The sequence below is a fragment of the Brassica oleracea genome, chromosome C9, assembly GCF_000695525.1.
Source record: "Brassica oleracea var. oleracea cultivar TO1000 chromosome C9, BOL, whole genome shotgun sequence".
Lineage (NCBI taxonomy): Eukaryota > Viridiplantae > Streptophyta > Magnoliopsida > Brassicales > Brassicaceae > Brassica > Brassica oleracea.
This window is the reverse complement of record NC_027756.1, coordinates 49,017,903-49,032,512: the sequence shown is the minus strand read 5'-3', so window position 1 is coordinate 49,032,512 and position 14,610 is coordinate 49,017,903. Positions and strand designations below refer to the sequence as shown.

The 14,610-nt window shown below is 29.3% G+C and overlaps 1 protein-coding gene and 1 pseudogene across 1 annotated transcript; one reads left to right on the top strand and one right to left on the bottom strand.

Annotated features, from left to right (window-relative positions):
* Positions 1–337: 337 nt before the first annotated feature.
* On the bottom strand, positions 338–4,796 carry LOC106315249 (protein ZINC INDUCED FACILITATOR 1-like). The gene is made up of 15 exons (XM_013752994.1): positions 4,733–4,796; positions 4,448–4,635; positions 4,276–4,316; positions 4,132–4,192; positions 3,946–4,048; positions 3,767–3,869; positions 2,092–2,208; positions 1,934–1,983; positions 1,783–1,858; positions 1,484–1,678; positions 1,283–1,370; positions 994–1,187; positions 875–919; positions 711–799; positions 338–626 (listed from the first exon to the last, which is right to left on the bottom strand). Exons 2-15 carry the CDS (start codon positions 4,590–4,592, stop codon positions 524–526), a joined length of 1,410 nt encoding a protein of 469 aa, XP_013608448.1. The 5' UTR covers positions 4,593–4,635; positions 4,733–4,796; the 3' UTR covers positions 338–523.
* A 7,057-nt stretch (positions 4,797–11,853) lies between these two features.
* LOC106315247 lies at positions 11,854–13,586 on the top strand (annotated as a pseudogene).
* Positions 13,587–14,610: the final 1,024 nt, after the last annotated feature.

Below are 14,610 nucleotides of genomic sequence, written 5' to 3'. Positions count from 1 at the left end.
TTAAAGATATATAAAAGATTCGAATAAGTTTTTTTTTGGTGTAAGAAACCATAGCCTCTACAAACTTAATTTTGTGGTGCCTTATTATGGTTATGTATCCAAATTTCTCTAGGAACTATCTAGGGAGATGTGCCTTTTACGATTTTAGAGAGACTTTAATAGCAGGCACAAGCTTCATGGTGTACTTTTTCTTCGTGATTATGACAATTAATCCTCTCCTTATTCTTTTGGCGCAAACGATTGCAGATAATCTTAAATCATCACTTTGTCGAAGAAAGCTTTCGTTCACTTTGCAAGTCTGGTTGAAATAAAAGCAATAAAATTTAAATTGAGACGACAAACAAAAGAAATTTATATTAAAACGATAACCGAAGGAAATCTGATTACAGTAGCAAACCGATAACTTCAATCACACAAGACAAGGAAATAAAGAAACTGGAAATCCTAAGGTTTATTTCGAACTAGAATTAAAAGGACGCAACCACGAATCCGTACATCTTCCTAGCACCACTTTCACTGAAGTTCACCTTCTAGCTGTGACCAGAAAAGGCTTGAAGGTAAGAGATACTCCTACAATGACCATCAGGTTAAGAAAGAAGAAGAGCATGTGGGGTCCTGGTAAGAAAGGAGCAAAAAAACAAGTTAAGTGAGTTTAAGACATGAAATGATGAAAACCTATCTATTTTGTGTTAAATGGAGAAATGACTTACAGTATTCCAGCACCAACTGGTCCAACTGTTTCGAAGAGTGACATGGAAGTCATCGCAAGTCCATTGGCAGCACCTCTCTGGTGCTGATCCTGTTGTTTCATAAGAGTTAGAGAGTTATTAATTAGTGAAAACAATACTGGAAAAGATGAATTTAAGAATCATACCACGGCTCTGTTTTGGAGAATCACCATGCCGGTTATGGCAGAGATCTACACACACATAAATCAAATGTGTCAAACAATGTATTAACATGCGAAATGGAGAAAGGAAGAAAATCATCTACGCTGAAGATGTTGACTAAGATAGAAGCAGAGCTCAAAAGAAGGCTTTGAGTGACACCTGAGAGTTGAGCTATAAAAGGATAGCTCAACTGAACAGGTATCATCAGTGCCCCGGCTAAACGGGCGAGCTGCACAGGTCCTAGCAGTCTATCGGCTGATGGATAGAGGAGGACCTGAAAAAAGAATAGGCCAAGACCTAAAACAAAATGGCTTGGTTAACTCACGTACTAAAAATCAAGTTAAAGCAGATGCACAAGACATGAAGAAGAGCAGTGAAATGATAAGACATACCAGATATCGTTAGAACAGTGCCGACCTGATTCGTTGAGTATCCCAAACCTCCGTACTTACAAGGGCTATTTGCCCACAAAGCAAAGATCTGCAACAGTGATTAATATTTTTGTTCAGACTAAGAGCACAAGCAAGCTAATGAAGTGGCGAAGGATCTATAATTGCAAAAGCCTAAAGTCTTAATGCTAGTTCTTTTATTACCTCAGAATACACTGTGTCATGCAGACACAAAACGCAATAGACTAGGATAGATGACATGAGGGGCCAGTTCTTAAACAGAGAAGCCCTTTTGTTGTTTCCTGTCACCCCGGTTGTTTCAAGAGATGCAGCTTCAAGTGCTTCAACTGAGTCATCATCTGAAGTCTTATTATCCAGCTCATGGTTGTGAAGTGTTTCCTAAGATACATAGAACATCCGTTAGAGAACTCTTAAGAAATGTAATAATTAATAGTATCTTTTTTTAGAAAGGAAGACTAGACAATGAAGGAATAATAGATTACCGGAATGAAACAGCACAGTGCTGTCACGACCAGAGCGAAAGCTGATATCGTAAAACAAGGCAAGGCATAACGGAACCTGCATTGAAGTGCCATGAGTATTCCATTATACACATTACACTAAACTACTAAACAGAAGATTAAGAAAACCAACCTGCCAAAGATGGATTCTTTGGAGAAGACACTCGGATATTTGTCTGCAGGCTGAATTTGGAGAACAATGAATGTGCATTAATCAGACAGTAAAAAATGATCCGAAGGAGAGATGGACAGGGTTCAAGTATTTAGACAGATAATATGATCAAACTTTACCTGTGCTAAAAATCCTCCTAGAACTGGGCCAATGATGAGGCCAATTCCCCAAGCCGTGCTGACAGCTGACATTGCCGTCGCTTGGTATTCTTCACGGCAGATCTCGGAAGCATATGCCTACAAATTTTACACTATAATATTAGAACAGACAAATGTATGAAAAACAAAAAACAAAAATAAAAAATAATATCTTTATATATAAAGTTAGGTTTGCTTCACTCCTATGCTATCCACGTAGACGGACACGTCACTAATTCGAGTCTTGAGAAACCGACAAGTGTCCGTGTCCAAAACGCGACGTTTCACTAATTTGGAGTTCGAGATCGTGTGGGCTTCTTGTGTAACTCATAAACATGCGAGAATATTATCATGTGGGCTTTAGATCAAATAAAATAATACTTTTAGCAGTATACATTTAAATTTTAGTAAATAAATAATGTTGTGTTCTTCGTCTTATGAATACGTCATAAAAACAACTCTTATAATATTGTTGATATTCAATCTGATCATACCAGTATGACAAATTAATGTAAATCAACAAAACCAAATGCAATGATTTTAATTGGATTTACATGTGTCGAAAATACAATAAAATGTTTTATTTATTTTAATGTGTAAAATAGTCCGTAAAAACCAAAAACTAGATGAACTAATAGGTTTATAGTATATTAGTGAACACACATATAAAATTTATAATATTATATAGTGAATGCAAAATTGAATTTACTAATTTGATATACATATACTGAGCATTTAACATATGAATAATGTTTTAGCAAAAAAAAACTTAGGAATAATTATTTGCTTTACCTATTTACATCAATTTATTTTTTATGGTCCATGATTTCATGATAAATAGTGTTCTTATAATTATTTGCTTTACCCATTTATATCAATTTATTTTTTAAAGTCTGTGATTTCAAGATAAATAGTGCTCTTAACTTCTTTTTTCATACAATATCGCAAACATATTATTATATATTACTCCTACGTAGCTATTTGAATAAACGAACACTGTATTATTTGAAAATTTTGAACGATTCCCTTTGTACGGTAAACATTATTTCAAAGTATTAATAGACCAATGCAAAAATATATTTTGCAAGATAATTACACGTCAACATAAGCTCTTTATTACATAGGAGTATGGATTCTATAAAAAACGTTCATGCAATAGTATCATTTAATTTAAGTATATTGTTAATTCATAACGCAAATTTTCACAGTATTAATAACTTATAAATTAATAGTAAAACCTATCTAATAAATTCTAAACTTATTTAATAACGATATACCGTATTCAATTTAAAGAGTGGCAGAGAAGTTGAAATATGACTTTCATTAGGAAAAAACTATACACATTTTAATTAAAACATACAGAGACCAAGCTACCCACAATAACAAAAGGTTGTTTTGGCTTATATAATATAAGCTTTTCCTTAACATATTTCTCTGGCATGATTATTGCACAATTATATTTATTAAAAATAACAACATTATCTCCGAATTCTATTTATTTATTTTTGTTTATAATATCGTTTTCAATCTACAGTTTTTTTTTTAAATGCTTCATAAAATTAATGTAAATTCTTATAAAATAGTTTTTTTTTAACTTCCCGCCGGTAGGACGGGCGACCCTAGTATATATATATAGCTAAGAGTTAAGAGTGTCAACCTTCATGGTTCCAACAAGACAGTTAAAGCTGCCAAGCATAAACCTAGTCGCAATTGCCATCCAAATGTTCGTGCTCATGCCAAACAGAGCATTGAACACAGCACTACAACAGCCACCCAAGCCAGTTAGTAAGAAAAAAAAACGGGAGATAAAAAACAGTAAAAAGAAAATACACTCACATTGTGATGGTTCCCAAGAGAATGATAGGCTTTCTTCCATATCGATCAGACATTATTCCCCAGAAAATTGATGTCAGTGCTCGTCCAAACATGAATGCGCACGCTTTTAAGTCGCAAAAAAGGACATCAAATCAGTAGAGATAATTGAGAGACAACAATGCACAAACTTACAAGTTATAATCTCACCTATAAAGCCAGCATAATATCCAATGTCTTTCTCTGTCTTGGCAACACCAAAGTCTTCAATCTGTAAAAATAGAGACATGTAAGAGAGACAACAAAAGAACGGTCTTGGAAGACAGCGTTTCTTAAGAAATTAAGAAGATTCACCATGTAATAGAGGAAGGGGTACAATGAAGAAATGGGAAGAGCTGCACAACATACAAGAAAATTCATATGAGAGGCTTGCTTAGAGAATCGTTACTAATAGCCCACGAAAGGTTATTTTTGATCCAAATCATTAGCAGCAAAATTGCATCAAAGAAGAGGAAGACAAACTTACATGTGGAGAGTATTACGATCCAGATGAAGGAGAGCTCTAGGTAAGGATATCCTCGGCGGACCTCCTTCATCTTCTCCACTTTGCAACCAGGACATCCCTCGTGGTAGTGCTTCTCCAACAACGCCTCATTGTACTCCTTAGCCATTTTCCACGTTTAAAATTTGAATCCACCACAAGGAAATCCCAACCTTATAACCCAAAGCAATCCTGAATTTAAAGGAAAGAATGTTAAAATACGGTAACTGAATATTTGAAAAGCCATAGAAATATAATCAAAATGCGTACCACACAGATTCGAATATATGTGTGTATTAAGAGCGTGTATATTATTATGGAATGTTGTATATTGATATTGTACAGAGATTTACAATATATAGAAACGACAGTAGGGTTTAGACTAATAGTATTTACAGCATAGTCCTTAAACTCTTCTATTCCCTTATATATATATATAGTGGAGCAAATTGGTAAAAAGGTCATTATGAGGTCGAATTTAGTAAATTAAACTTATTATGACCAACTGTCATGTTTTACATTTCTTCTAATATCTATCTCACATGTTTATGGTAATAACAAAATAGAAGATATATTTAAAATAGAAAAATTCCAATATTTATAATGTAATTTACTGTTTTGCTTAACAGGCCCGGACATTTTAACCTGGACCTGAAAACCCAACTGGACCTGACCGAAAATACCCGACGTGAAATCGAACCGAAAATTTATAAGTATCTTTTGGTCTAAATTATTTTTACCCAAAAGAACTGGAACCGAAAGGAACCGACCCGTATAGACCCGGACCCGTAAAGAACCGATCCGAATAGATCCGACCCGGTAAGAACCGATATGTACCCGACTTAAAAACTTGTATATCCAAAACTGTGATATTTTGTGTTCTATTTTATATATATATTATTTTATAATTTAGTTGAAATATCTTTTATTACCAATATTTGTTATTATTTTGTAAAATTTTTAAGTAATATGAACCTTTAAAATGTAAAGTTTAAAATTTAATTTTTTTTTATTTTAATTATTAATAGTTTCATTTAAGTTATTTTGTAAAATTTTAGATATATATATATATAAAATATCGACCAAATTTGAAGGAGTTGAGTATGTCATGTCTTTTTCATATCCTAGATACTCTAACCCGACCCGCACCTGAACAATTACGGGTATTTTATGGATATTTTAGTTATAGACCCGAACCGACTCAGACCCGAGAAGAACCAATCCGAACCCGAATCAAAATTTTTTGGGTCTTAATGTTCAGGACCCGAAGGACCCAGACCCAAAAGAAAATGGCTAGAAGCCGATCCGAAGACCCGATCGCTCATGCCTCTATCTCTATAATATTATTTGATAAATCAGTTTTCATATTCTTAGGATGATTAATTACTGAGTCATCCTTAATAAATTAAAAATATTGCATATAATTATCATTAGTAAAATTGATATTCCTTTTTATTTAATAATTTATGTTAATTAGAAGTTTTATTTTTCAAATAAAATATATTATTAAAACATTTATAAATTTAAAAAAGAAATCAGAAGAATAAAATATATATAATGCGATTTCCTACAAAAATAAAGTTAACAAAAAATAATTTGATATTAAGAAAACCATAATTCCTTTAAAACACAATCTTAAGTAAGATAAAAATATATTTTAAAAGTAATAAACGTATTTTAGTTATATCTATATGTTTTCTAAGATAATTACAGAAAAAATTAATTAGATAAACGAAGATTTATTTTATCTTATGTAACTTTCTACTGATAATCACTTTATTTTTATAATATTTTTAGAAATATATCAAATTTTTGGAAAATATTATGAAAATTTACGTACACACCTAAGATAAAAAAAAACTGAACTAATGCGATAAAAAACAATCTGATTTGGTTTAATAATAATAAAAATATATATACTTCAGTTTGAAGGAACATATGTTACTCAATATACCTATAAAATTAGGTGTCTTCCTGCACTAAAAAAATTTAAAATATTTTTTAACAAATAAATATAAATTATATTTTAAAATAAAATTTTATTAATATTGTAAATTTTCTTTTTCGTATCAATATTTTAATATAAATTTGATTTAGTTAAACATAAAAAATTATATTTAAAAATATGCATGTATATATTTGAAATTATAATCTTATATAGATTTTTCTATCTATTTATTTTAATTAAATATATTAAATAAATTTGTAAAAGTTGCATAATTACCAAAAATTAAAATTAAACAATATTTATAAAACTTGTAGATATATAAGAAAATAATGATTTTACGATTAAATTTTTATAATTTTCTAAAAAAAATTGTATACATTTTTGAAAATTTTGTAATAAAATTGTATAATTTAAAAATATATAATTAAATTATATTTCGAAATTATAATGTCGTATATAAATATATTTATTTTAATGATGATTTATGATTTATTTCCATATTCTAAAAAAAATTTCAAAAATATAAATTGAAATTAAATATAATATATAAGTTATTACCGTATTTTAAAAAGTTTACCAAAAATATAAATTAACATTAAATGCAATTGTCCATGTCATATTAAGCCCTAAGACAAGTCATCAATTTCAGTAGTCATGTCATATTTGTTTTATGAAATTGATTGTAGAAATGACATGTGGCAAAATCACTTCGCAAATATAGTCTAAGGGATGGGTAACTGGACTAATCAAGTTTCTTATATCTAAAATCAAAGGTAAAATAACCAGAAAAAATTGTCAAAACAGAACAAAAAAATAGCATGGTTGTTCCTTTGGTATAAAACCATTTTTGTTCATTTTTGTTCCTTTTATCTTTTTCATTTCTGAAACTTAATGAAATAAATAGTTTCATGAATCAAAAAATTACTAAAAATATAAACAATTAATAAAACACACATATACACAAAATGATATTTTTGTTTAGTTGAAAAACTTAATAAATAAAATTTTTAAATTATGTTCTACTAAAAGTAGATTTTGTCTGCTACAGATTGGGTTAGTAGAAAACGAAATCTAGATTATACAAGTTCATCTACTTTTTTTAGAAGGAACAATCTACTTTTAATTAAAATTCTAAATATGTGGAATTCAAATTCTACCAATTGTAATGATATCTACTTTTCTCAATAATGTAGTTTCTACTTTTATGAAATATTCTAAAGTTCTCGGAATGCGAAATCTAAACAATACTCTTACGTCTACATGAGGTAGAAATTGCATTCTGAACTTTTTTCATTGTTCTACACAGTGTAGAAGGTGTCTTCCACGGATAAGAAAATATGTTTTTGCGAAAATTAATGAAATTTCAGTTAAGAAAATATTCAAAAAATATTCTAACTTCCTTAAAATGTGTATAGGTCGATTTACCTTGTCAAAAACGTTTTTTCCTTTTTATTAAGTTTTTTTAAAAAAAAACCTCATTTCCTTTTTGTTAAACCTTTTAATAAAAATAAATAAAAAATGATAATATTAAAGTTTTTAATATGTTTGTAGAAAAATAAAAATAAAACTTTGTAAAACGTTTTTAATAAACTTTAATAAAAATAAAAATAAAACTTTATAAGAAAGTTTCTAATAAAACATTAAATAAACATTATAAATAACGTTTTACATAGTTTTTTTTATAAAAAAATAATACGTTTGTGAACTTTTTAGTGTTATTAAACTATTTAATAAAAAATAAAACTTTTAAATTAAAACATTATTTTCCTTTTTATTAAACTTTTAAAGTTCAGTTAAGCTTTTAAATTTTGTTTAATGTATTTAATTTGATTAATCAAGTGTTAGTTTTGGTATTATGAAAAAAGTTATACTAAAAGGACAACTTAATAATGGTATTATATCCAATGGACAATCATGCTATTTTTTTGTTCTGTTTTTGCTACTCAAATAACCACATGTTATACACTGATCTACTATTTAGAATATATATTTTAGCGTTTCACTTATTCTACTAATTCATGAATATACATTCTACCTTCCCCTTATTTCAAACAAGATATGAGCCCGTTGCGTTGCAACGGGTTTTGTTTGATGTTTTAATTTAATAAAAACCATAACATAATTGATCATTTTATTATAATTTTATGTTTTTTTGCATATATTGTTTTATATTTATTTTATAATTAAAACCTGTTTTTACACATAAATTCAAGTTAATATTTGTATTTTTAATTATGGTACCTAGATGAATTATTATAAACTTTGTACTTAGTATTAAAAAAAACATTATACCTAAATGTTTAAACTGAACAGAACCCCAAATTAGAAATTGAATGAAAAGTAAAAAGAAATGAAAGTCAAATACACAATCGAGTCAATAACAACATTATACATGTTCTTATGTAATAATTTAATATTTTATTATAAAAGTCTTTAAATTTTTATTTTGTTAGGATTTTTTTAAACGAAAAAATTATATTTTATAGATCTCCTTTTTATTAACAATTAAAAATAAAAATATAATATTAAATACTCTTTTACAATTTTTTTTAAGATTTTATATAAGGAGAATTACTGTCATATAACATATTAAAATTAATTTCTCTGTAGCATTTCAGGAAAAAAAAAATTCTATCAAATAATTATTTTTAGTTACACTTCTTCTGTTAATTAAATAATTTTTAGTATTATGTTCATCATCAAATACTGTCTTAAAAATATTATAAAATAATTTTTTACAATTCTCCTTTGGTCATGACTTAAAAATATGATACAAATTTCTTTTGTTTGGGATTTTTTTTTTATAAAAAAAGAAAACAACTATCAAATATTCTTTTACAGTTATTTAGGATTTTAGAATAGGAAATTAATATTGCATAATCTTTTACAATTATATTTTGTCTAGGATTTAGAAAAATGAAATTTCTACCAAATAATTATTTCAAGTTAATATTAACTATTTTTTAAAAGTTCAAATTTTCAAAATACGTTTTTTTTTCAATATCACTAATATTTTTACAATTTGTTTTGTTAATTAAATATTTTTTTACTATCATGTTTATCATTAATTTTTTGATGTACAAATTACCATTGCATAAAATTTTACAATTCTCTGTGGTCAGAACTGTTTTTCACATAATGGCAGTTTTTATTGAAACATTCACAATCTATTTTTTTCAACTAGCACATGTCACAATCATATTAGCTGAAATATTTGAAGTTAATTTTGGTTTATACTTTTTAACACAAAATTATTAAAAAGTAAAGTTAGTTAATTATAAAAAAGTAAGATTTTTTACATTTTTATTTTATTTAGACTTTTAAAAAAGAAATTAATTATTTTATAATTTTTTTTTAGATTTTTATACAACTATTTTATTTTTAATATAAAAAGCTGTTTATTATTTATATATTTTGTTTTATATAACAACATCAAAATTAAAAATTATGTTAGCATCATAAGATGTAATAAGGATAATAAAAAGTTGAGTTGTATCAAAAAAATTAAAAGAAAAATACTCAGGTAATACTTTTCATGTAAATATTATTGTGTTTTGTAAAAATAATATGTAGAATCTTAAACCTAAACATAGATGTGCAATATTTGTAGCTATTTTTGGTCATAATTTTTAACGTACAATTATCTATTAAAAAAGTAAAGTTAGTTACTTATAAGAAAATAATAAGAGCACTTTTACAATTTTCTTTTAGTTAGACTTTTAGAAAAGTAATAATATTTATTTAAAAGTTAGTTTTTTTTCATGTTTTATTAAATAATTTATTGTACTTGTAGGATTTTACAATTCGGTTTTGTTTAACATTTTTTTCTTAAAATTTAAAATTTATCTTTTATGATTCTCTATGTTTAGTATCTTTTAAAACAAACATTATAATAAATAATAATAATAATAAGACTATTAAATAATATTTATAATTACTTTTTGAGAAAAATAATTTTTATTATTTTAGTATATACATTTTTGATTATGAGATAGTTTAACACATATCATATTTTCAAATATATAACTGACATTGTCACAATCATGTTAATTAGGAATTTTAAAGAACCAAGCTCAATATGATCTTTATAATTATATTTTCATTAAAATTTTAGAAAATGAAAATTATATTAAATAAATTGTTTTCAAATATATTTTTTAGGATTTTGAAAACGAAAAATTTCTCAAAAAATAATACTACTAAATAATTTCAAAAGAAAAATTTTACTATTAAATAATTTTTAGAAGTAGTTTTTTTTCAACATTCATTTTTATTATCTTATTATATATATTTTTAATCATCATATATTTAGACACATGTCACAATATTAAAAAGAAAATTATTATCAAATAATGTTTTGCAATTATCTTTTGATTTGAATTAAAAAAAAATTACGATTAAATAATATTTATAATTATTTTTGTAATAAAATTCATTTTTTATATTTTAGTATATATCTAACTTATACTAAAAGGGGAATATGGTGAGCAGAGAGGCTGTCCACGTCCTCATTTAAAATCAACCAATGAAAAATAAGCTTTTTGCCACGTCAATATCTCTGAGTTAGAAAGGGCATTTCGGTTGGGCTTTGTAAAAGTTATAAGCCCCATCTCCAGCCCAAAACCTATTTTGTTGCAAGCTTGCGATTCCTCGACTCTTCCACTTTGTCTTTTCCGATCTCTGAGTTGCGAGTTTAGCGTTACCTTGGCAACTTCTGATCAATCAATGATCTTTAAACTCTTCTTCAATATTCGTTCCACCTCTCTATTCTTCATCCTTCAAAGCCAGACGTTTCATTGTTTTATCAACAGCTTGCTATAAATTTAGGGCTATACAAACGAGCCCTCATTACCCCAAACCAAGTTCTCTGCATTTCTTATTTTTCTACTCCCTTTCTCCGTTATGGCTAACTTCGATTTTGCCTTCTTACTTTACATTCGACAATCTGAATCTTTGTCGTTTTCTAAAGAGATTGTCCGGCGGCGACTCATTCTTCGCGGGGATTATTAGGTTTTTAATCTCTCTTTTCTGTTCAATTGCTATTAATCTCGATACCAAGAGCTTCTCGCAGATACACATGTTAATTAGTTAACACACAGTGATGATTTTCACTCTCTATTGTGAGTAAATACCTAACAGGGGGTTACATATTGCTGTTCAGATTTTAGACAACTGTGGATACTAAGCCACCATCAAAGGGAAAGAACAGGACTGGTATTATTGTTGGCGTCATTGTTGGCTTAGGACTTTTGAGCATCCTTACGGGTGTTGGTATCTTCATCATACGAAAAAGAAGAAAGCCGTACACTGATGATGAAGGTAATAAGAACTCTTTTTTCTTTCTTGAGCTGAAAATGTTTTGGCATCAAACTGGAATATTCATCTTTCAGATTGCTTCATTTTAAGAACTGTTCTTTTTTTTTTTCTCGCAGAGCTGCTTAGTATGGAAATAAAGCCTTTCACATTTACTTATTCGGAACTTAAAAGTGCAACTCAAGATTTCAATCTCTCAAACAAGCTTGGAGAGGGTGGGTTTGAGCCTGTTTATAAGGTAAGTCCCATACCAAAGTATCTGCATATACGTTGAAAGAATATCATCTTCTTCCCTTTTTTCCCCATTAGCTTAAGTTTTTTTCTAATAGTAATTCATTTTGCTTCTCTCTCTCAGGTACAAACTCAAATGGTTCAGTTTTCTTTAAAAAGCTCACAAGTCGTGGACCTGTTGATAAAAAAGTTATTCAGTGGCTCCTATCACTTCACCAGATTGGTTAGTGTGACTTTATCATCATCATGGCTCCTTTTATCTCCAAAAGTTCGCTCAGTTGTTTAGTTTTATGTATTTGTCAGGTCTTGATGTGAACCGTACAGACAGGTCTTTGGAATTTTATGAGAAAAAGGAGAATCTGTCCAAGCTTTGGGATATTCTCTGTTTATGCCTGGATAGACCAAGATGTCGGTTACTGTCAAGGAATGAGTGATCTTTGTTCTCCAATGATTGTTCTTCTTGAAGACGAAGCTGATTCATTCTTTTGTTTTGAGAGATTAATGCGTCGATTGGTACTGGTTTACCTTAAACCATACTTTCAATATGTCTTATGTATTTGGTATGGTACTAAACGTTTGTGTTTTCTTGTGTTTTTCAAAATGAAAAGCGAGGAAACTTCCGGAGCACGGGGAGATCTGTTGGAATTGAAGCTCAACTTACTCATTTGTCTTCAATTACTCAGATTATTGACCCCAAGCTTCACCAACATCTAGGTATAACTACTACTACTACATCTTCTTTGTCTCTCTATATGTAACATACTCATCTGTTAACCAAGCTCTTGGTCTTGTGAAATGAAGATAAACTGGGGGGAGGTGACTATCTCTGTGCTATTCGGATGCTAATGGTTCAGTTCAGAAGAGAATTCTCGTTTTGTGACTCTTTGTACCTTTGGGAGGTAATGATTCTTATAAAGTCGAAAGTCGAAGTGTCCAACGGTAAACCAAAGTCGATGAGCCAATGCGGAAAGTACAAGAGGCAGAACATGAGGAATGGTGGTAAAAGCACGGAAGGTCCTTTGCCTATATCTGTTTTCTTAGTGGCCAGTGTCTTGAAAGACAAGAGTTCTAAGTTCATGACTGAAGCTCGTGGACTTGATGACGTTGTTAAGGTTAAAAACATTGATACGTCTTTCTTTTTTACTTTTGTTTTACTCTGGTGAATCACATTCCTCATACCATTTCCTTGTGATGATGCTATTAGATACTTAACGACATGAGTGGAAACTTGGATGCCAAGAAAACATGTTCTGGAGCAATAAAGATTCACAAGAAATATCTGAGAAAGGTTATCTCTAAGTTTCTCTTATCTCTCTGGGCTGTCTTTGTGTCTCTCTTCCTGAAAATTTTATCTTGTGTTGTGTTCTCTCTTATTGTAGGCTAAGAAATAGTATTGCCGAACGTTCATTATTCTCTTGCTTAAACCCTTGGAATCATGATAAAACTTTTTAAACGATTCCTTGGGTAGAAAGCAATCTGGAAAATCTGGAAATGTTGAATTAATACTCCCAACATATACACACAAATACACGCAAGAAAAAAAACATATTTGTAAGCTGTTCATAAAATTTGGTGTTGCATTTATATATGAACAACAAGATGTTTTTTTTTTGTATTTACCAAAGGGGAAAATGAAGAAGAAAATAGACTGTTCTTAAGTTCATAATGCTCATATACTGTTGTAGAAGTTTTAAATATTTTTTATGAAGAAAAAATATGTGCAAATGAGTTGGCAGGATATGATCTTCTAAACCAAAGCACAACTTGTAGTAATGGACAAAAATGTATTAAAAACACATTGATGGATTACAAGTTTATTTATTCAATCTCAAAGAGATATATAAACATTCTCTTGAAGTTACTTGACCATGGCTCAACAGAAAGCAACTTACATAATGAACTAAGGCTCACCTCAGTTGCACCTTATGCATTTTGCAGCCACTGGACTTTTGTGTATTTTGATGTGCCAGAGTCATTACCAATAGATTTTTTAGATAAAGACACAATTTGTAGTAAGAGCAAAAGTGTGTTCAGTGCGACTCACTCTGCATCAGTTACTTTGACTAATGGATACATGTTTCTTGGACCACACAAATTTTTTAAATATACATAACAATTCTCTTCAAGTCTCTTCACCATGGCTAAACAGAAAGCAACTTACATAAATAACTAATACAAACCTAAACACCTCTTAAAACCAACACATGATCACGAGGGGAATCAAGGGCAAGAATCCAATACCAGATAACCTCAACCCGGAACTCTTTTTAGGAAAGAACTTAGGAAGCTCACACTCTTCTCCATTGAAGAAAACTCTCTTAGGGAACCCATATCCTTTTCGGATATTCAAATTGTCCCCAAATGCTTTTTAAACGATATAACCGACTGCATTTTCCCTGGAACCTTAGGCTCTCTCGCAGGATGCGTCCCGTTTGTGAGACCAATCAAGAAGATACCACGAAGTCCTTGGAAGAAAATAGTCTGGTTATTAGGTGGAACTCTTGACCCATTAAAGGAGTAAACATTCTCATACCCTAAACCAGCTTTATCCAAATCCACAGCAGCAAACCAGTCCCCACTGCATTAGCTCCCCAGTTAAAAACCGTTACCCTAGCCGACCATCCATCAGCGTAGCCCGAGTTAACATGCCAGTTTA